Source organism: Balearica regulorum, chromosome 26 (assembly GCF_011004875.1).
Source record: "Balearica regulorum gibbericeps isolate bBalReg1 chromosome 26, bBalReg1.pri, whole genome shotgun sequence".
Classification (NCBI taxonomy): domain Eukaryota; kingdom Metazoa; phylum Chordata; class Aves; order Gruiformes; family Gruidae; genus Balearica; species Balearica regulorum.
The window spans coordinates 4,975,719-4,995,318 of NC_046209.1; the positions used below are offsets into that span (position 1 = coordinate 4,975,719).

The 19,600-nt window shown below is 71.7% G+C and overlaps 5 protein-coding genes across 10 annotated transcripts in view; 2 read left to right on the forward strand and 3 right to left on the reverse strand.

Annotated features, from left to right (window-relative positions):
* Nucleotides 1–184: 184 nt before the first annotated feature.
* Nucleotides 185–2,928, reverse strand: LOC142605226 (uncharacterized). The gene is made up of 5 exons (XM_075776272.1): nucleotides 2,310–2,928; nucleotides 1,424–1,777; nucleotides 1,235–1,258; nucleotides 1,039–1,131; nucleotides 185–777 (listed from the first exon to the last, which is right to left on the reverse strand). Exons 1-5 carry the CDS (start codon nucleotides 2,344–2,346, stop codon nucleotides 185–187), a joined length of 1,101 nt encoding a protein of 366 aa, XP_075632387.1. The 5' UTR covers nucleotides 2,347–2,928.
* Nucleotides 2,929–3,141: 213 nt separating this feature from the next.
* FSD1 (fibronectin type III and SPRY domain containing 1) lies at nucleotides 3,142–7,713 on the forward strand. 2 transcript variants are annotated; one of them, XM_075776757.1, is made up of 13 exons: nucleotides 3,142–3,210; nucleotides 3,731–3,826; nucleotides 3,944–4,075; nucleotides 4,153–4,254; nucleotides 4,705–4,727; nucleotides 4,947–5,068; nucleotides 5,584–5,793; nucleotides 5,963–6,061; nucleotides 6,195–6,354; nucleotides 6,449–6,528; nucleotides 6,733–6,984; nucleotides 7,157–7,245; nucleotides 7,336–7,713. In XM_075776757.1, exons 1-13 carry the CDS (start codon nucleotides 3,199–3,201, stop codon nucleotides 7,444–7,446), a joined length of 1,488 nt encoding a protein of 495 aa, XP_075632872.1. In that variant the 5' UTR covers nucleotides 3,142–3,198; the 3' UTR covers nucleotides 7,447–7,713. The 2 variants fall into 2 exon arrangements, with proteins under 2 accessions (XP_075632872.1, XP_075632873.1); XM_075776758.1 differs by lacking the exon at nucleotides 4,705–4,727 and having other exon boundaries at nucleotides 5,654–5,793.
* A 300-nt stretch (nucleotides 7,714–8,013) lies between these two features.
* STAP2 (signal transducing adaptor family member 2) lies at nucleotides 8,014–11,494 on the reverse strand. Its single transcript, XM_075776273.1, has 10 exons — nucleotides 11,432–11,494; nucleotides 10,923–11,060; nucleotides 10,680–10,744; nucleotides 9,897–10,095; nucleotides 9,526–9,557; nucleotides 9,279–9,352; nucleotides 8,693–8,854; nucleotides 8,369–8,542; nucleotides 8,261–8,297; nucleotides 8,014–8,139 (listed from the first exon to the last, which is right to left on the reverse strand). Exons 1-10 carry the CDS (start codon nucleotides 11,492–11,494, stop codon nucleotides 8,049–8,051), a joined length of 1,035 nt encoding a protein of 344 aa, XP_075632388.1. The 3' UTR covers nucleotides 8,014–8,048.
* MPND (MPN domain containing) lies at nucleotides 11,431–15,808 on the forward strand. 2 transcript variants are annotated; one of them, XM_075776755.1, is made up of 12 exons: nucleotides 11,431–11,499; nucleotides 12,983–13,209; nucleotides 13,304–13,790; nucleotides 13,863–13,947; nucleotides 14,068–14,164; nucleotides 14,297–14,369; nucleotides 14,465–14,541; nucleotides 14,643–14,811; nucleotides 14,918–14,988; nucleotides 15,114–15,203; nucleotides 15,437–15,529; nucleotides 15,665–15,808. In XM_075776755.1, the coding sequence occupies exons 1-12, from the start codon at nucleotides 11,493–11,495 to the stop codon at nucleotides 15,749–15,751; spliced, it is 1,563 nt and encodes a 520-aa protein (XP_075632870.1). In that variant the 5' UTR covers nucleotides 11,431–11,492; the 3' UTR covers nucleotides 15,752–15,808. The 2 variants fall into 2 exon arrangements, with proteins under 2 accessions (XP_075632870.1, XP_075632871.1); XM_075776756.1 differs by having other exon boundaries at nucleotides 13,304–13,534; nucleotides 13,628–13,947.
* Nucleotides 15,809–16,265: 457 nt separating this feature from the next.
* Nucleotides 16,266–19,600, reverse strand: part of SH3GL1 (SH3 domain containing GRB2 like 1, endophilin A2) — a 29,784-nt gene continuing 26,449 nt past the window's right edge. For all 4 annotated transcript variants that reach the window (XM_075776762.1, XM_075776761.1, XM_075776763.1 and 1 more), the window contains one exon: nucleotides 16,266–18,235. In XM_075776762.1, the coding sequence (XP_075632877.1) occupies nucleotides 18,039–18,235 (197 nt within the window). In that variant the 3' untranslated portion in view covers nucleotides 16,266–18,038. The remainder of the gene's footprint in view (nucleotides 18,236–19,600) is intronic.

Here is a 19,600-nt window from a genome sequence, read left to right on the forward strand (position 1 = left end):
GGGAAGGCATGGTGGCCCTGCCGCCGGTGCCATCCTGGTCTCACCGCTGGGCTCCTGCCCTCGCACCCGCTCCCACCACCCCTCCCGGAGCCCAGGGGTCTGGGCAAGGGGGGTGTCTGGATGTGGCCCCCTCCCCGCCACCGTGGCCTTGGGGACAAAGCCTTGGGGATGGCGCTGCTCGGGGTCACCCGCCGTCAACCGCACACAAGCTTGCTCGTGCGGCGACGGGGAGGGTGATGGTGCTGGCCCCCCCGCCGGGGGTCTGTACGGGGGGGGGGAAGCGGGTGCTTCCTGTGCGGTCGGCAGCCCTGGCGTGCCGGGTGCCGGTGTGAAACGAGGCCGCGGGACCACAGAGCGGCTTCCCTGAAACGAGGAGGCGCAGGGAACCTGCTGCCGCCCGGCCGCACGCCGCCCCCCCGGCACAGCGACGCCCACACTCGGTGGGCCAAGCTGGGTGCGCCGGGGGGGGCCACCGGATGCCGTGGGGGGGATGCTGCGGGCGCCGCACAGAAGACAGCGAGCGGGGTGGCAGAATCCTGCAAAACAGCTTTTTGGGGGGCTTTCTGCAGAAAGGCAGAGCAGGGGAGGGGTGCCCCCCCCCCCCCCGGGCGGCACACGGGGGTACGGCTCCGCTCAGGGCCGGGGGGCGGGGGGGGGGGCCCGGTGCCCACGGTGGCCCCTCCTGGTACGTGCTGTTCTCCATCAGCATGGGGGGTGACGCCAGCTTCCTGGGGGCCCGCGCCGAGGGGCGCAGCACGTTCAGGTAGATGTCCGTGTCTGGGGGGGGGGGCAGCGGGTGTTGGAGGGGCGCAGGGCCAGGCGTGGCCAGCCCTGTCCCCCAAAACACGGCACGGTGCCTGGCACGGCCGGGGGGACCCGGTGGGTGCCCCCAGCCCCGGGTGAGCCCCGATGAGCAGACGGGGGGGGGGGGGGGTATGGGGGTGCTCAGGCAGAGGAGTACGTAGGGCAGGTGGGCAGGGGGGTGTTTGGGCATGGGGTGGGACGCGGTATTGGGGGGGTATTTGGGGAGGGGGTTACCTGAGTTCCTGCGGCAGCGCCGGTGGCCGAGGAGGACCAGCCCCAGGAGCAGGGCCGTGCCCCCCAGGGCCCCCACCAGCCCCCACGCCAGCCCTGCAAGCACACCCAGCTGGGGCCACCCCCTCCGCACCGCTGGCACCCGGGCACGTGGGCGCTGGGACGGGGGGGACAGCGGGGACAGCAGGGACACACGTACCTGGATGTCCTCCGTCAGCTGCTGCTGGTGAGGGGAAAGCGGTCAGGGATGTCCCCATCCCTCCCCCAATGTGGCCACCCCAAACCCCCGTGGACCCCACCAACCCCCAGGGTGATGCCACCTCCCAGGGACCCCGTAAGGCCCCCGGGGATTCCCGAGGCGAAGCGGCAGAGCGAGGACCCCCGGTACCTGTGCCGACGCCGAGCAGGGTGCCGTTGCCGGTGACCGTGCTGTGGTGGGGGATCTCGAGGGTGACCCGGCAGAGGTAGCGCCCGGCGTCGTCCCCCCGCGCCTGCTGGAGGCTGAGGGTGGCACGGGGGGGGTGCCAGGCCAGGTGGAGGCGGGGGGCGCAGAGGAACGGGGCGATGGGGGCGGCGGGGCGCAGGCGGGTGGCACACAGCACCCCGCGCCCCACGTCCTTCACCCACTCGAGGCGCAGCAGGTCCCAGGGCTCGGCCACCAGCACCCGGCACTGCAGGGCCACGCTGCCGCCCGCCGCCACCCACGCCTCGCCCGGCTCTTGGCTCACCCGCAGGGCACCCACTGCCGGGAGCAGCGTGGGGGGCTCGGGGGGCTGTCACCGGGCCATCCCCAGGGCCACCCGTGCGGCCGAGGGTGCTGGGGCGCCCCAGGGACCGAGAGCTGGGTTTGCAGCCCACGTGTCCCCCCCCTCGCTGCGCCTCAGGCCACACACCGCTCTGCACGTCCCTCCGGCCCCATCCTGTCCCCACAGATGCTCTCTGGCCCCATCCTGTCCCTTCCCCGGGTCCCCCCCAGCCATCCCCACTGCCTCCATCCTGTCCCCACCGCCACAGCCACGTCACCCACCTCTGTCCACCCACCCGTCCCCGCGTCTGTCCCTCCCTCTGCGTCCCCAACCCCTCTCCGATCCCCCCTCAGGACAGACGTCCCCAGCAGCCCCCTCCCACCCCGGCCATCACGCAGAGGCCAGCCTGAGCCCCGTGCGCCCCCCCCAGAGCCCCCCCAAACAGCCCGTCCCCAACCCCACAGGCCATGGGGTCCCCCGCCCCGTCCCCTCTGTCCCCTCTAGCCAGCCCTGTCCCCCCCCACTCACCGCCAAGGAGGGGGATGAGGACCCCGAGCTCCCACATCGCCGTGCCAGCGCAGCCCGAGGGGTCCCTGTCCCCGAGGGGTCCCTGTCCCCAGGCTGTCCTCGCCCCCAAAGCGCCGCCGTGCCCCTCGTCACCCAGGCTGGCTCGCCGTGACGCCACGGCTTCCTGCCACCGCGCTGCGCAGCCCCGGGGAGGGGGACGGGGACAGGGGTGGGATGGGGATGGGGGACACCGTCACGAGCAGGGGCGGCGGGTGGCATCGCCTCGGGCCCCCAGCCCGGGTGAGGGGGGGCTGGGGGACTCCGGCCTGGCCCCACGTATGGGGACGTGCCACCCGGGGACCCCCGCAGGCCCCCCTCGGAGGGGGACGCGTCCTGACCCCCAGCGGGCTGGGGGGGCCCAGCATGGCCTCACAGGGAGAGCTGGGGGGGGGGGAGCCGTGCTGGGAGCCCCCCCAGCGTGGCAGTGCCCCCCGCTCTGCCCCGGCACCCCTGCGGCTGCTGCGGCCCGTCCGGGGGGGCCCAGAGCTCCCCTGCCTTGGGGGGGGGTGTCCCCAGACCCGGGGGTCATGGCCCCCCTTGACCGGGGAGTGTCAGCAGCTCTCCCTCTCCGGGGTGCCCCATGTTCCTTTGGGGGGGGGGGTCTCGGCCTCCCCGTCGCTCGGCCCCAGGGGGGGTCTCACCGCCCCCCCGCCCCCCCTCACGGACTACATCTCCCGGCATGCCTCGGGGCGGCGCCGGGGCCAGGCCCCCAGCGGGCACGGGCCGCAGGACTACATTTCCCGTGGTGCCCCGCGGCCGGGCGGGGCGGGGCGGGGCGGGGCGGGGCGGGGGGCGCCGCTCCCCCTTTGTTGGTGGCGGCGGGGCCGAGCGGCGGCGGGGCCGGCCCGGTATGGGCGACCAGGTGGGGCCGGGCCGGGCCGGGCCGGGCCGGGCGGGGAGGGGAGGGGGGCAGGGAGAGGGGGAGGAGGGGGGGATGGAGGGGGAGGGGGAGGGGGGGAAGGAGGGATGGAGGGATGGAGGGAGAGGGGATGGAGGGATGGAGGGAGGAGGGACAGGGATGGAGGAGGAGGAGGGAGGGATGGAGGGATGGAGGGAGAGGGGATGGAGGGGATGGGGGTCTGGAGGAGGGAGGGATGCAGGTGTGGAGGAAGGAGGGGTGCAGGGGGTAAGGATGGCGAAAGAGGGGGGCGGGAGGGAGGGAGGGATGGAGGGGGGTGCAGGGCTGTGGCCCCTCGCTGCCCTCACAGACACACACAGACACACGCACACAGACACACGCACCCGCTTGCCAAGTCATCCCGCTCCCGCCATGCCGCAGACCCGGCCGCTGGCTGCCCGTGGCGGTGCCTGGCACGGCTGGGGGGGGCCGGGGGGACTGGGGGGGCCGGGGGTGCTGACCGCGGGCCGGGGGGGCCGGGCAGGAGGCTCTGCGGAAGATCATCACCACCCTGGCCGTGAAGAATGAGGAGATCCAGAACTTCATCTACTCCCTCAAGCAGATGATGCAGAATGTGGAGGTACCGGGGGGGGACGGGACACCCCGCCGTCCCCCTGGGGACCCCCGCCTCTGCCACGCCGGGGTCCCACGGCCGGGGTGGGGTGACACCCGCTGACGCCCCGGGTGTTGTGACCAGGCCAACTCGTCGCGGGCGCAGGAGGACCTGGAGGGCGAGTTCCAGTCGCTGTACACGCTGCTGGACGAGCTGAAGGACGAGATGCTGATGAAGATCAAGCAGGACCGCGCCAGCCGCACCTACGAGCTGCAGGTGAGAGCCCGCCCGGCGCGGCCCTCCGCACGCCGGCACCCTCGCCCACCGCTGCCCCTCTCCCCTCCCCACGCCAGGCCCAGCTGGCGGCGTGTGCCAAGGCCCTGGAGAGCTCGGAGGAGCTGCTGGAGGCGGCCAACCAGGCCCTGGGGACGGCCAACCACCACGACTTCCCCCAGGTGCGTCCCCACCGCTGCGGGGAGATGTCCCCGGCCGGCTGCCCCCCACGCCGGGGGTGTCCCCGCCCCGTGCTCGCCGATCGATGCTGCGCTCTCCCTTCTTTCTTTCTGCGCCGGGGCGACGCTGGGCTGGCTGTGCCCGCTGCGGGGCGGGGTGGGAGCACGGAGACACCCCCACCCCCCCCGGGGTGATCCCCGAGCTGCCCGGTGACGCGGGGTGGGCACCGGCGGGCGTATGGGATGCCGTGCCGTGGGGGTGCCGTGCCGTGGGGCAGCGCCGCGGGGATGCGGGGATGCTGTTCTGCTGGGTACCGCAGCGGGGACGCGGGCACGCTCCGCCACGCTGGCGCCGGGGCGGTGGTCCGGGCACGCTGTACTGCGCTGGCTCCTGGCACTGCTCCTCTCACCTGCTTTTTTATTTTTCCTCCTCTTTTCCTCTGCGCTCGCAAGGCTGCCAAACAGATCAAGGATAGGTACGGCACCCCCGTGCCCCCCGGTCCCACTAACCCCCACCCTCCTCCCAGGCAGGGCCCTGCGGCGGGCGGCCCTGTGGGTGCCGGGGTGGCTCTGCCCACCCTCCCCACAGCCACGCAGGGCGGGGGGGGGGGGGGGAGCAGTCAGGGCTGGGTGGGCGTCTGGGTCCCGGCCCCGCTGACCCACGTCCCTGTGTCGTGTCCCCCCCCCCCGCGCAGCGTGACGATGGCACCCGCCTTCCGCCTCTCGCTCAAGGCCAAGGTGAGCGACAACATGAGCCACTTGATGGTGGATTTTGCCCAAGAACGCCGCCTGCTCCAGGCCCTCGCCTTCCTGCCAGGTATCGCCCACGGGCAGCGGGTGACGGGGACGCCGGAGGACGGGGCACGGCGGGTGGGTTCTCCCAGTGCGAGGGAAGGGCAGTGCCGGGGGCGTGGAGAGCTGTGCCAGCCCGGCAAGGGGACGGCGCGAGGGTGGGGTTCGGGGGTTAAGGGGTCTGCTGGGTGCCAGCGGGTGGGTGAGGAGCTGGAGGGGGGGTGCCAGGCCTGGGGCACCCCACGGTACCCCATCCAGAGGGGCGAGAAGGCGCCGGGGATGGAGGGAGGAGGGGTGGTCGGATGCTGTGGCTTAGGGGTAAGGTGGGCGCCGTGCCCGGGGCCTCTGGGGTGCCCGATGGGGGGGGTCCCTAGGGTGCTGTGCCCACGGGTCCTGCGGGTGCCATGCCCGGGGTCTCTGAGGTGCCGAGCCCATGGGTCCTACGGGTGCCCCGGGGGTCCCTGGGGGTGCTGGGGACACCCTGGCTGGCAGCAGGGCTGCAGCGGGGGGGGACACTGGCACGGCTGCTCCTGCGGGCAGTGCCCAGCACCCCCGAGATTGACCTGGCGGAGTCGCTGGTGGCCGATAACTGTGTGACGCTGGCCTGGAGGATGCCCGACGAGGACAGCAAGATCGACCACTACGTGCTGGAGTACCGCAGGACCAACTTCGAGGGGCCCCCCCGCGCCAAGGAGGACCAGCCCTGGATGGTGGTCGAGGGCATCAAGGGCACCGAGTACACGCTCTCCGGTGAGGGCGCGGGGGGCAGCGCTGGCCCCAAACGCACCGGGCTGGGAGCAGAGGCTGCGGGTGGCAGGGCTCTGGGGGCTGTCCCAGGGGGCTGGTGGCAGTTGGGGACATGGGGGGTCGCAGTGCCCCCCGCCCCGTGCCCTCCGTTGTGACCCTGCTGTACCTGCAGGGCTGAAGTTTGACATGAAGTACATGAATTTTCGGGTACGGGCGTGTAACAAGGCTGTGGCGGGCGAGTTCTCCGAGCCGGTCACTTTGGAAACAAGAGGTGGGTACTGGGGGGTGCAGGGCACACCCCCCCCCGCCCCGTGCCACCCCACGCTGCCCCTTCCCAAGCGTGCCAGGGTTCCGTGAGCCCTCGGTCGGGGCGGGGGGGATGCGCTGACGGTGGCTGTCCCCAGCGTTCATGTTTCGGCTGGACGCCAGCACGTGCCACCAGAACCTGCGCGTGGAGGAGCTCAGCGTGGAGTGGGATGCCACGGGGGGCAAGGTGCAGGACGTCAAGGCGCGCGAGAAGGACGGCAAGGGCAGGACAGCCTCACCCGCCAACTCGCCTGCCAGGTAATGTCACCCCCCGCATTGTCACCCCGGCATTGCCCACCCCCCCCCGGGCGATGCCAACCCAGCCCTCCTCTCCGGCGTGCGTCCGTCCTAGGGTGGTGCAGTCGCCCAAGAGGATGCCCTCGGGGCGCGGGGGCAGAGATCGCTTCACCGCCGAGTCCTACACGGTTCTGGGTGAGTGCCGGGGGCACCCGGTGGGTGCTGGTGGGGGCCCCGCAGACACCCGGGGCACGGGAGGGGACGGGGACGCTGAGGGGAGAGGGTGACCCCGGGGGCACAGGGGGTGGCACGGGGCACCCAGGGGGGACCCGGCAGGATCGGGGACAGGACGGGGCACCCCGTGGGTGCCGCAGGCAGAGCCGTGCCCCGTGCCCGCAGGTGACACGTTGATCGACGGGGACGACCACTACTGGGAGGTGCGGTACGACCGGGACAGCAAAGCTTTCGGCGTGGGGGTGGCATATCGCAGCCTGGGCAAATTCGATCAGCTGGGCAAGACCTCGGCGTCCTGGTGCCTCCACCTCAACAACTGGCTGCAGGTCAGCTTCAGCGCCAAGCACGCCAACAAGGCCAAGGTGCTGGACGTGCCTGTGCCCGACTGCATCGGCGTCTACTGCAACTTCCACGAAGGTGGGTGCGGGACGGGGCGGGGACGGGAGGGTGGGCGCGGGGACCGCCACCACCACCGCGGGCACCGGCAACGGGCACCGACGCGTCCAGCGTGGGCAGCGCCACCGCCCCAGAGGCTGGGCTGGGGCGGGGGGGGTCTGCAAGCCCTGTGCCCCCACCCCTGTGCCCGCAGGGTTCCTGTCCTTCTACAACGCCAGGACCAAGCAGCTGCTCCACACCTTCAAGGCCAAGTTCACGCAGCCGGTGCTGCCCGCCTTCACGGTAAGGGGCTGGGCAGCTCCTCTGGGGCTGCCGGCGGTGGGGTTCAGTGCCCCCCCCAGCGCCGTGCCAGCCCCCCTCCTGTGCCCGCAGGTCTGGTGCGGCAGCTTCCACGTCTCCTCGGGCTTGCAGGTGCCCAGCGCGGTGAAATGCCTCCAGAAACGCAACAGCACGGCCAGCAGCTCCAACGCCAGCCTGCCCTAGAGCCGTGCCCCCCCCCCCCCAGCCCCGCGGGCACCCCCAAAGGCGAGAGCACTGAATGTACCCCCCCCCTCCCCAAGCCCCCCCCCCCATGCGTTGTGCTGGCGGGGCTGTGCCAGCCCCCCAGAGCTGGGGTGCGCCGGCACCCCCCGGCCCTGCCAGCTGACCCCCCCCCCCCCCCCCACTCTGTGCCACCCCCCCCATCGCTGGCACCGGGCTGCACCCATCGAGAGCTGCTTCTGGCCTGAAGAATAAACTGGGACGTAGGTGTGACGCGGCCGTGGCTGGGGCACGGGGCGCAGGGTGCCACCAGCCCGAGGTGGAGAAGGGGGATTTTTTTTGGGGGGGGGGGAAGGGGGGGGTGTCCCCGTGCCACCCCCATGGCGCAAGGAGCTGAGATGGGGCTGAGCGGGACAGTGCCTTTATTCGGGATGGTGCCTGGGGCGATGCCCCCCCCAAATATGCGGGTTGGGGTTCTGCTGCTGGCTCCCCCCCCCCCCAGGCTGTACCACCTGCACCCCCCCCTCCCCGGTGCCCCCCCAGCCCTAGGGGGGTGCTGGGATCGTGGGGGGGCAGCTGGGTGTCCCCCCCCGCGCCGGCGCCCGTCAGTCCTCGATGAGAGCTCGGCGCAGCTGCAGCTTCTTGGGGAGCTCCTCGGCCATGCCTGCGGGGGGGGAGGTGACCGCCTGCAGGGGACCCGGGGGTCCGGCCCCCCCCCAGCTGGTGACAGGACCCAGGAACCCAGGGGGTCCTGGCACACCCCCACATCCCCCCTCCCGCAGCGGGACCTGGACACCCCCCCCCGGGTCGTGGGGTGGCAGGATGGGGTGCTGAGCTCTGGGGGTCTCGCTCACCTGCAGAGAAGGGCAGGGGTTTGGGGGGGGGGGGGCCCTGCCTCAGTTTCCCCAAGCCCGGCCAGCCTCACCCTGCTCGGTCACGTAGGTCTGCTCCTCCGGGATGGCCCCAAATGGGGGGGCTCCCCCCGGCCCCCCCCCCGGGGGCTGCAGCACGGGGCTCGGGGGGCTCGGGGATGGCTTCAGCACCCTGAGCCCACGGGGCTGGGCAGGGGGCAGCCGGGCGGTGGTCAGGGACCCTCCGCCTGCCCCGACACCCCCAAACCCCCCCAGACCCCCCCCGTGCCAGTTGGCAACACTGCGGCAGCTCTGGCCCCCCCAACACCATCCCACTGCACCCCACGTCACCCCAACGCTCACGTGACTCCAGCAACCCCCCAAAGACCCTCCGCCACCCCCAACCACTCCCAACACCATCCCGCGAGACCCCCCCAGCCCCCGTAGCCCCCCCGTAGCCCCCCGAGCCGCAGGCTGCAGTCGGGGGGCAGGGGGCCGCAGGCCGCCCTTGCTGCTCTCCACAAAGAACCGCACCACCTCGGCCATGCTGGGGGGACACACTGTGTCACTCGGGGACCCCCCCCTGCCATGGGTCCCCCCCCATAGCCCCCCGTTCCCTGCCCACAGCCCCACTGGCCTTGGGGGGGGGGGTCCCAGCCCTGTGGGTCTCAGCTCTTTGGGGGGGTCCCTGTCCTTTTGGGGTCCCAGTCCCTTGGGTCTCACCCCCTTAGGGGTCCCGGCCTTGGGTGTCCCAGTTCCCAGGCACCCTAGTCCTGGGGGGGGTCCAGATCCTTGGGGGTCCCAGTCCCTTGGGGGGGTCCCAGTTCCCAGGGCTCCTTGCCTTTGGGGGGGGTCCCAGCTCCTTGAGGGGGGCCTTGGGGTTGTCAGACCCCATGGGTGCCAGTCCCTTGGGTGCCAGCCCAGGGGCTCGGGTGGGTGCCGGCGGGAGGTGTGGGGGGTGTGCGGGGTCCCCGTCCCCATCGCTCACCGGCGTGTCCACATCGATGACGTAGCCCTGGTCCACGCGGTTCACCCTGGAGCGCTGCAGCAGCACCGCGCTGCCGAGGGGGCTGCGTCAGCGGGGGGCTGCCACCCCTCGCCCTGGGGACACCCCTCGCACGGGGACCCACATCCGGAGACCACCCCTCACACGGGGACCTGCACCCCGTGGGGACCCTCGCCCTGGGGACACCCCTCGCACGGGGACCCACATCCCGAGACCACCCCTCACATTGGCACCTGCACCCCGTGGGGACCCTCGCCCTGGGGGGACACCCCCTCACATGTGGCCCCTCACCCTGGGGACACCCCTTGCATAGGGACCCAGGTCCTGGGGACCCCCCTCGCAGGGGGACCCCCACCCTGATGGCACCCCTTGCATGGGGACCCTCGCCCTGGGGGGGGGGGACACCCCTCACACGGGGACTCGCGCTGCGATGCCGCCCGTCCCTGTCCCCGGACCCCCGCTCACCTTCTGCCCTGCCTGGTGCTCTCTGCGTCCCTCTCCCACCCTGTGTCCCCAGCCCCCCCCCCCCCCCGGGGACCCCCAGTGTCCCCCAGTGTCCCCAGCCCCCCCGTGCCCCCCCACGGGGTGTCCCCCACCTTCAGTGCCACCTCCCGTCCCCTCAGCCTGAGGACGAGCCCCCCTCCCTCGGCCCGTACGGCCACCAGCTCGCCCAGGTCCAGCACCGCCAGGGGCTGGGGGCACCCGAGCGTGGGCCCCCCCTGCCCACCACCACCATGGACACGAGTGCGCCAGGCCTCAGCCCCCTCTGGGACCCCCCCGGCCCCCTGCCCCAGGCTGGGCCCCCTCCCTCACCTCCGTGGGGGTCCCAGCCTGGTGGACACCCCCCCCCCCCGCCCCAGTGTCACCCAAAGGTCCCAGCCCAGGCATCCCACCTTGGGGGTCCCAGTCCCAGGGGTCCCACCCCGGGGGGGTCTGGCCCAGGGGGGTCTCTGGGGTCCCATCTCGGGGAGGGGTCCCACCTCAGGGCTCTCAGCTGGGGGTGGGTCCCAGGGGTCCCAGTCTGGAGGAACCCACCAGGTCCCACCCACAGGTTTCTTGTCCTGGGGGGTCCCACCCTGGGGGGGTCCTGGGGGTGTCTCCGGGTCCCAGCCTGGACGGGGGGGTCCCAATCCCGGGGTCGCAGCCTGGAGGGGTGTCATCGTCCCCCCCCAGCGGCACCATCCCGGGGGTCCCACCCTGGGGGGGGTCCCAGCCCCGGGACATGACAGCGGTGCCAGGCCGCAGGGTGGGTCCCAGACACGGGGGTCCCACCCAGGGGGGTCCCAGCTTGGGGGAATCTCCCGGGTCCCGCCCAGGACAGCCCACCCGGGGGTCCCGGTCCCGGGGGTCCTGCCCGCAGCCCCCCCCCCCCCCCGTACCTCGCAGTGCCCCCGCGGAAGGCGAGCGGGACCCCCCGCAGCCCGGCCCAGACCCCCCGGGAGCCCTGCGGGGGGGGGACGGGCCTCAGCTCCGGCACCGGGGGCTGCGGGGGGCACCGGCACCGGCACCCCGGGCTCCGCGGGGACGCTCCGGGCGGTGGAGGGGACCGGGGTGGTGGGTCGGTCCCGGGAGGGTCAGTGCCGGGGGGGGGCCGGGGTCGGTCCCGGGGGGTGCCAGCCCACCCGGTCCCTCGGGCCCCGCTTCTCCACGAAGCCCTCGTAGCTGTGCCGGTCCCGGGGGGGGGCAGTGCCACCGGCCGGGCCAGCTCCGCCCGCCGCAGGAGCCGCAGGTGCCGCCGGACCGGGCCGGCCCCTCCCGGGCTGCGGGCACCGGGCAGCCCCGCCCCGGGGCGAAGGGCAGCGGGGGGGTCCCCGGCCGGGGGGGGGGGGGGGGCGGTCAGGGCCCCGGGCCGGGGCTGTGTCCCCCCCGCTGCGGCAGGTGCGGGCCTGTCGCCCCCCGGTGCCGGTGTCCGCCCCCCCCGGTGCCGGTGTCGTTCCCCCCCCCCCCGTTCCCGGTATCGTTCCCCCCCCCCCCCGGTGCCGGTGTCGTTCCCCCCCCGGTGCCGGTGTCCGCCCCCCCCCGGTGCCGGTGTCCGCCCCCCCCCGTTCCCGGTATCGTTCCCCCCCCCCGTTCCCGGTGTCGTTCCCCCCCCCCCCCGGGCGGGGCGGGGCGCGCGGGGCCGCCCCATCACGTGGCGCCGCCGCCGCGCGCACCGGGGGAGGCGGGAGCGGCGGGAGCGGCGGGAGCGGAGCATGGCAGGTACCGGCGGGCGCGCGCCGCTCGCACGCGCGCACCGGGCACGCAGCGGGCACGCAGGCAGAGACACGCGCACACGCACCGGAGGCCCCGCACACGCACGCACCGGCCGGGAACACGCGCACACAGACACGCGCCGTGCACACCCCCCCCCCGCAGAGCGTGCCGCACACGCGCGCACCCGGGGCACGCACGCACACGCGCGCGCGCGCACACATGCACCTGCGTGCACACACCCCCCCCCCCCCCGTGCACACACGTGTGTACCTGCGCATGCTCGCGCACACGCACACGCAAGTGCACGGACACGCGGGACCCTGGGTGCGCACCTGCACGCGGCCGGGCACCCCGGGACCCCCGTGGGGCGAGACCGGAGCGGGGGCGGGGCCGTGTGTCCCCCCGCACCCCCCGCGTTCAGACCGGGCGCTGGGACCTGCTGGGCCCCGGGAGCCCCTGTGTCCCCGCGTGTCCCCGCGTGTGTGTCCCTGTGTGTGTGTGTGTGTGTGTGTGTGTCCCCGCGTGTGTCCCCCCGTGTGTCCCCCCGTGTGTCCTCCCGTGTGTGTCCCTCTGTGTGTGTGTGTGTGTGTGTGTCCCCGCGTGTGTCCCCCCGTGTGTCCCCCCGTGTGTGTCCCTGTGTGTGTCCCTGTGTGTGTGTGTGTGTCCCCGCGTGTGTCCCCGCGTGTGTCCCCCCGTGTGTCCCCGTGTGTGTCCCTGTGTGTGTGTGTGTGTGTGTGTGTGTCCCCGTGTGTGTCCCTGTGTGTGTCCCCGTGTGTGTGTGTGTGTGTGTGTCCCCACGTGTGTCCCCGCGTGTGTCCCCGTGTGTGTCCCTGTGTGTCCCCGTGTGTGTGTGTGTGTCCCCGTGTGTGTCCCCCATGTGTGTGTGTGTCCCTGTGTGTGTCCCCGTGTGTGTCCCCGTGTGTCCCCCATGTGTGTGTCCCCGCAGTGTGTCCCCCCATGTGTCCCCCCATGTGTCCCCCCGTGTGTCCCCCTGTGTGTGTCCCTGTGTGTGTCCCTGTGTGTGTCCCCATGTGTGTCCCCCATGTCCCCCCGTGTCCCCCCATCCCCCTGGCTCTGTGTCCCCGTGTCCCCCAGCCATGTCACCGTGTCCCTGTGTCCCCATGTCCCCCCATCCCCCTGGCTCTGTGTCCCCGTGTCCCCGTGTCCCCTGTCGTCACGTCCCTGTGTCCTCACAGCCCCACATCTCCCCCCGTCCCCCCATCAGTGTCCCCATCCTCCCGGCCCTGGGTCCCCTCTCCCCACCCCCCGTCCCCGAGCCCCCCTGTCCCCGTGTCCCTCCTCCCCACAGCCTCGTGTCCCCTCTTCCCGTGTCCCTGCACGCTTGTGTCCCCGTGTCCCCGTGCATCCCTGTCCCGTCGTCCCCATCCACAGGCAGGCACGAGGGGGGGGGGCCCAGGGATGCTCTTGGGGGGACACCCATGGGTGCTGCCCCTGGGGAGGACCCCACACGGCGTGTCCCATCCCGCAGCGCTGGCGGCCGCCTCCCCCGGCGGGGACGAGTGCCTGGAGGAGGATGAGGACGAGCTGGAGCCGGGGCTGGACGAGGCGGAGGCTGAGCCGGACGCCGGGAGCGGGGCGAAGGCGTTGGGGGGCACCCGGGGGGCCGTGCTCACCCGCCGCAGCATCACCCTCCGCGTCCTGCTCCGCGACGGGCTCCTCGAGCCGGCCCGCGGCGTCCTCTCCATCTACTACCTGGTGAGCCGGGCCGGCGCGGGGACACGGGGCGGGGGGACAGGGACGGGGGACGGGGACCCGGCGGGTGCCTTCCCGCTCACCCCGTACTCCCCAGGGCAAGAAGTTTGTGGGGGACCTGGGGGCGGACGGGACCATCACCTGGCAGGAGACGGGGCAGGTCTTCAACTCGCCCAGCGCCTGGGCCACCCACTGCAAGCGCCTGGTGAACCCCGCCAAGAAGTCGGGGTGCGGTTGGGCGTCCGTCCGCTACAAGGGCCAGAAGCTGGACCAGTACAAAGCCGCTTGGCTGCGCAAGCACCAGCCCAACGCACCCCCCGCCGAGGAGGTGGGTCGGGCGACATCCCCCCCACCCACCGGGAGCCTCGGGTGGCCCCCAGCGTGGGTGGCAGGATGGGTGCCAGCCCGGTGCTGCCCGCAGAGCCTGGCCAGCGAGGGCGAGGAGGAGGAGATGCCCGAGGAGGAAGAGGAGGAGGTGACGAGGGAAGGTCGGGCGCCCGTGCCGGAGCCCGCGGCTGCCAAAAAACCGGAGGAGAGGAGCAAGAAGCAGCAGTGCAAGAGCCTGGCGGAGCCAGTGGGGACGGGTAAGGTGGCGACGGGGGTCCCGGGGGACCCTGGGCGGCGCGGCAGCGGTGACGGCGCGTTGTGCTTCGCAGAGCACGGCCCCCCGGGGAAGAGGCTGGAGAGCAAACCCCGGGTACCCGTCCGCTACTGCACCCTGGGCACCCGCGACTCGGCCAGGTAGGGTGCGACAGGGATGGGGGCCCGAGCCCCACGGGTGTCACCGCCGGCCCCATGGGTGCGGGGGACGGGGGGGGGGGGCCGGGGGCGGCTGTGGCAGCGGGGCTGCGGCTCTTCCAGGAACCCCCAGACCCTGGTGGAGGTGACGTCCTTCGCCGCCATCAACAAGTTCCAGCCCTTCAACGTGGCCATTTCCAGCAACGTCCTCCTGCTCCTGGTGCGTCCCCTCCCCGGGGGGGGGACGCGACAGGCTGGGACATCTCCGATGGCGCTGGGGACACCCGCGGGGAGAGGGGTCCCCCCGGTGTCATTTTGGGCCCCGACTGTTGATTTTAACCTTTTTCTTTAGGATTTCCACAGCCACCTGACGCGGAGCGAAGTGGTGGGCTACCTGGGCGGGCGGTGGGACACCAACACGCAGCGTAGGTAGCGGGGTGGGTGGCTGGGTGGCCGGGTGCCCCCCCCTCCCAGCCCCCAGCGGAGTCACCCACCCTGCACCCCCCCCCGCTCCCCGCAGTGCTGACGGTGCTGCGAGCCTTCCCGTGCCGGACCCGCCTGGGCGATGCCGAGGCCGCCGGTGCCGTGGAGGAGGAGGTACATCGGCCCCACGGGTGGGCGGGTGGGGGGGGGTCCCGGCTGGTGGGGGGGGGGGGGGGACGGGGGACACCCGGACCCACAGCGTCTGCCCGTCCCAGATCTGCCAGAGCCTGTTCCTGCGGGGGCTGTCGCTGGTGGGCTGGTACCACAGCCACCCCTTCGGCCCCGCGCTGCCCTCCCTGCACGACATCGATGCCCAGATGGATTATCAGCTCAAGCTGCAGGGGAGCGGCAACGGCTTCCAGCCCTGCCTGGCCCTCATCTGCGGTAAGAGCCCCGGCCCCGCCGGCCCGGGGGTGCTGGGGCTGCCGGCACCCCCCACACACACCCCCCCACCCCCCCCGAGTCAGCCCCATCTCTCCCCCCCACCCAGGACCCTACTATCACGGCAACCCCGGCGTGGAGTCCAAAATTGCGCCGTTCTGGGTGATGCCGCCGCCGGAGGTGGGTGGCTGCCGGCCCCGCGGCGAGGGGGGCGGGTGGGGGGTTTATTTGGGATGGGGGGGGTGGCCCCAGTGCCGGGGGGTGGCCCCAGTGCCGGGGGGTGACCCCGCTCTCCCGTCATCCAGCAACGGCCCAACGACTACGGCATCCCCATGGAGGTGGAGGTGGCCTACATCCAGGACGGCTTCCTCACCAACGACGTCCTGCAGGAGATGGTGAGCGGGGGGGGCGGGGGGCCATGAAACCCCCCCCCCCGCCCCGGCGAGGAGAAGTCCCCGTCCCCATCCTGCCTTTAGCCCCGGTGACGGCGACAATCTCTTCTCCGTCCCCGCCGCGCTGCCGAGGTCTCGGTGCCGCAGGCGCGGTGCGGGGGGGGGGGGGGCAGGTGCCCGACGTGGCGCAGCCCCGGTGCCTGCAGCCCCCCCCCCCTCTTTCCAACCCCCCCCAGACGCTGCTGGTGGAGTTTTACAAGGGAGCCCCCGACCTGGTGAAGTTTCAGGAGCTGTGGAGTCAGGATCAGACCTACCTGGACAAACTGAAGGTGGGGAAGGGGCTTCCTCCGCCGGGCGGGCTGGGGGGGGACGGGGACGGGGACACGCTTCAGCCAGGGCCCAGCTCCAGCCACCCCCCCCCCAACCCCCCGTTTTAATCACCTTGGGCTGCGTCCCCGTCTCAGGGCTCCCTGGCCTCCCGCACCCCCAAAGACCAGAGCTTCACCCACATCCTGGAGCAGATCTACAGCCTCCTCAAGCTCAGCGGCTGAGGGGCCGGGACCCCCCCCACCCCGCTCCGACTCGGTCCAGGTCCCGTCCCAGCAGCCCGGGCTCGGCTCGGCGACCCCCCCGCCCCGGGCCCAAGGGGCTCATCCAGCCCCGGCGCGGGGCAGCGCTGCGGGGACGCCGCTGCTCCAGGGAGGTTCGCCCGGAGGGTCCTGGGACCCCGCCGGATCCTGCCCTGTCCCACGGCTGTGCCGGCCCCGGGGGGGGCAGCGGCGGAGGGGAGGGCGGTGGCGGTGGTCCCGGCTGTGAAGTTGTTTGTGGACGTGGTAGTTGATTAAAGAGCCGATCCTGAGACGCGGCCAGCGTGCGGCTTCGCTGGCTTTGGGGACGTCTCGCCGGTGCCGCGGCGAGGGACGGTGCCGGAGGCCTCGTGGGCTGGAGGCACCTTCCAGCTGCCTGGTGTGGGGTGAATCGGGGGGACACGTACATCCAGGGGTGCTCCTCCGTCCCACCGCGGCCCCCCCCCCCAGTCTTGCACTCACAGAGAGGACGCGGCTGTTAGAAAGAAGAAAACATTTAATACTTTCATTCAGAGATACAAGTCAAGATTTGTGGGGCGTCTTTTTTTTTTTTTTTTCCCTAAAAACCAGGAGAAACCATTAGGAAAAAAAAAAAAAAAAGTCTAGCAAGTTGTCCCAGCTGACAAAACGCATTTCAATCCACCTGAGCGGGAGCCAGCGTTCCCGGGACGTGACCCAGGTCCCCCCCAGGAGGGGGACAGAGGCGACGGCCCCGAGGACACGGGTCCCTCGGGTTCCCCGCGCCGCCGGGAGCGAGGGGGAGCTGCCCCGTGCCCCCCCTTCCCCGCAGCCGGGACTGGGGTCACCGCTCAGCCCGCTCGGAGCGCGGCGCGGCGGGAGGTCGGACACACACGGACATGCACGGTTAAAATCGTTAAAAAGGGGGGTGCGTAACTGTAACAGGAGGCGGGAGCAGCGGGGACGGGGACGTGCTCCCCGGTGCGGAGCTGGGGCTCGGGCCCCCCCCGGCCAGGCGGGGACGGTGCCAGCCGAGGAGAGGTGCCGGAGCCCGGGCAAGGCCCACGGAGAGGGGGAAGAGCCCACGTTTTTAGCAAGGAAAAACCACGGAGTCGAGTGAGAGATGGGGCGAGCGCTGCCAGGGCCGGGCCCCATTCGGACACCCCCTCTCTGCCCGTAACGCGGACCACGCGGGGAGGCTTGGGGCGCAGGAGCGGCGCCGGGGCGTACGACACCTTTTCCCACCAAAGCCGGTGACGGGGGGCGCGTTGCTCCCCCCCATGGGGAGGGTCGCTGCGGGGCAGAGGTGGGGGGCGCAGGAAAGGCACGTGAGGGTGAGGGGAGCCCCAGCCCCGCAGCGCACGGGGTGTCGACGGCTCCCCGGGAGAGGAACCCCGACCTGCTCTGCCCCGCCGTGGGCAGACTCCGGGCTGTGATCCAATTCCAGACACACCCCCCCCCCCCAAATTACCCCCCAGCTCCGAGGGACGCGGTAGGGTTTGCACTAGGAAACCTGGCTTAAAATACTTAAAATCAAGGGCAGAAGGGAACAGCCCCCCGCTTTGGAGCTGAGCTCTGTGGGGAGGGGTGCTGAGAGCATCCCTGCTCCGTCCCTCCAGGGTGGGCAGGGATGGCACAGACCCCCCCCGGCAGGGCTCAGCACCCCAGGCGGGGCTCAGCACCCACGCCGCGGGGCTGGCTTAGTGTTTGATGGGTGGCGTAGTGTTGCTGTGCCACGGCATCCCCCCCCCCACCCCCCCGAGCCCCCGGGGTCCTGCGGCGGTGCTGGGCGTAGGGAGGCTGGGCACCCGCAGGGAGAGGGGTAGTGTTCAACGGGGCGGGGGGCGAAGGGCTTCGCCCTCGGTGAGGCTGGGGGCTGCTCTGTCGTCCCCCCTTGCCCCAAACCGTGCGTCTCCCCGTGCTGATGCTCAGCGTGAAGGATGCATCCCGGCTCTCCCGCCTGGCTCATCCGGATGCTTGACCCAAAGGGAAGATAAAAACTGGGCAGGGAGAGGCCTGCGGCAACCGTACGGTCAGGGGGGACCCGGCAGGGTGTGCAAAGTACCGAAGTTCAAGCACCAGAAGGACAAAAAAAAAAAAAAAATTAAAATAACCAAATTCACGGGGGGTGAGGGGGCCCGTCGACCCTTCTGGCTTGTTCCCTGGTGGCAAACTCGCCCCGAGGTGACGCAGAGACAGCACGGCCCGCCGCCGGAGAGGGCCAGCGTCAGGATGGAGGTGGAATGGAGGATCGGCCCCGCGCGAGCGGAGGGGGGACGGGAGCGATGCCGTTTCACTGAGGTAGCGGAACCAGCACTTCCACGTAGTTGAGGGGGAAGAAGCCCGACTGGCCGTTGATCATGCCCTCGTACCAGTTTTCGTCAATCTGGTTGGTCAGGGTGATGATGTCGCCTTCCTTGAAGCCCAGCTCGCCATCGTTTTCGGGTTCGAAGTCGTAGAGAGCCTTGCAGCAGGGCTGGTCCAGGGGGGCTGCGGGGAGAGGCGGAGGGGAGGAGAGGTGAGCCGGACCCCCTCACACCCCCTTCCTCAAACCCCCGGCTCTGCCGGCGCCGGGGATTCCTGCCGCTGCTCGCGGCAGCAGACGCCGGATCCGGCCACCGCGCGGGATCCTCGGCTCCGCACAACTTGCACGACTGCTTTCACAACCGGGCTCTGCCCTGCCCGGGAGAAGCCGGCCCTTCACTTTGCCCCCACCACGGTAAAGCATTAACTCAGTTTAAACTCCTCAAAAGCTTCTTCTAAAGCAGATTCCCACCTCCAGCACCCCGTGCTGCCTGCTCCTGCCTGGACTTCCCCTGCTCCTGCCTGGACTTCCCCTGCTCCTGCCTGGATTTCCCCTGCTCTAAGCTAAAGTCCAACCTAAACTGGATTAGAAAAGCCACATTATTCCTCCGGAGAGGAGAGCTGCCGCCGCGCGGTTCCTCAGTTAGTCAGCAATGGGGTTAGACATCAGCGCGTGGTGGAGGACGACCCCGGGGGTCCCTTTAGAGACCCCGAGCCTGAGGGCGATGGGAGGGAGAGGGGGAGAGGACTGCGACCGCCTCCCGGGGCACGGCACGTCAAATCAGCAGCTCGGTGTCGCACGTGAGGTCCCCTCCCGCAAAAAAATAGGGAGAAGCCCAAAGTCTCTTCCCCCCATCGCAGCTCTGTGATTTAACCATCAGACCTTTTGATGGCAAAGGGGATGTTCTGTAGCAGGGAAAGCTGCCGCTTGCTCTGGCAACGCACCGACGTTTTGGGATGGGCAGACACTTGGTTTTGCAGCCGTAGGGATCCCACTGGGAAGGGACCGAGCTAATACAGACCACCGGGGTCTGCGGGGCCCCCGTCCCCCTCCCCGTTGCCCTGTGGCTCTGCGCTAGAGCTCTTCCAACCAGGGCGAGGGGAACGGCACGAACGGCTGCCAGCTGAACATCCGCAGCAGGAGAGGATCGAGCATTAAAAGAGAACTCGGAAAACACCAAAAGCACCAGCCAAGCAGATTCGCGTTTTTGAGACGACTTCCCAAAATACCAGGCAGTCCCACCACCACGGCACTTCCCCTGCACCAGGCTCCTCACGTCCTCCTGCCCTGTCTCTGCACCACCACGAGCTCTCCCCACCGCGCTGGCTCTGAGCCGCAGACCCAGCCTGGCCTCCGTACCCCAACGGGACCCCCCGGCCCCGGGTCCCTTCAGCAGGAACGCTGACCCGCAGACCCCCACGGTCACAACTCATTCGAGGCTCCTCGCTGCCCGGCTGTGGCTACGAAACCCGCTCAGCCTGCCTTGGGCTCCACCTGCACCCCCCAAACCTTCTGCAGTGGGGCAGAGATCCAAGCTGGGTGCTTGTACC

Excerpts from the sequence above, each read along its gene's own strand:
- LOC142605226 (XM_075776272.1), bottom strand. The coding sequence starts at position 2,346 with ATGTGGGAGCTCGGGGTCCTCATCCCCCTCCTTGGCG. Across the intron at positions 1,259-1,423 it reads CCTGCTCGGCGTCGGCACAG|CAGCAGCTGACGGAGGACAT; the intron begins GTACCGGGGGTC and ends TCCCCTCACCAG. Across the intron at positions 778-1,038 it reads GCGCTGCCGCAGGAACTCAG|ACACGGACATCTACCTGAAC; the intron begins GTAACCCCCTCC and ends CCCCCCCCCCAG.
- FSD1 (XM_075776757.1), top strand. Across the intron at positions 4,728-4,946 it reads GCCAAACAGATCAAGGATAG|CGTGACGATGGCACCCGCCT; the intron begins GTACGGCACCCC and ends CCCCCCGCGCAG. Across the intron at positions 6,529-6,732 it reads CGAGTCCTACACGGTTCTGG|GTGACACGTTGATCGACGGG; the intron begins GTGAGTGCCGGG and ends CCGTGCCCGCAG.
- MPND (XM_075776755.1), top strand. Across the intron at positions 14,370-14,464 it reads GTGGGACACCAACACGCAGC|TGCTGACGGTGCTGCGAGCC; the intron begins GTAGGTAGCGGG and ends CGCTCCCCGCAG. Across the intron at positions 14,812-14,917 it reads CTGCCTGGCCCTCATCTGCG|GACCCTACTATCACGGCAAC; the intron begins GTAAGAGCCCCG and ends CCCCCCACCCAG.
- STAP2 (XM_075776273.1), bottom strand. The coding sequence starts at position 11,494 with ATGCTCCGCTCCCGCCGCTCCCGCCGCTCCCGCCTCCCCCGGTGCGCG. Across the intron at positions 9,353-9,525 it reads CACGGGGTGCAGGTGCCAAT|CGCGGTGCTGCTGCAGCGCT; the intron begins GTGAGGGGTGGT and ends CCCCCTCGGCAG. Across the intron at positions 8,855-9,278 it reads CGATGTGGACACGCCGGTGA|TGTGTCCCCCCAGCATGGCC; the intron begins GCGATGGGGACG and ends CGAGTGACACAG.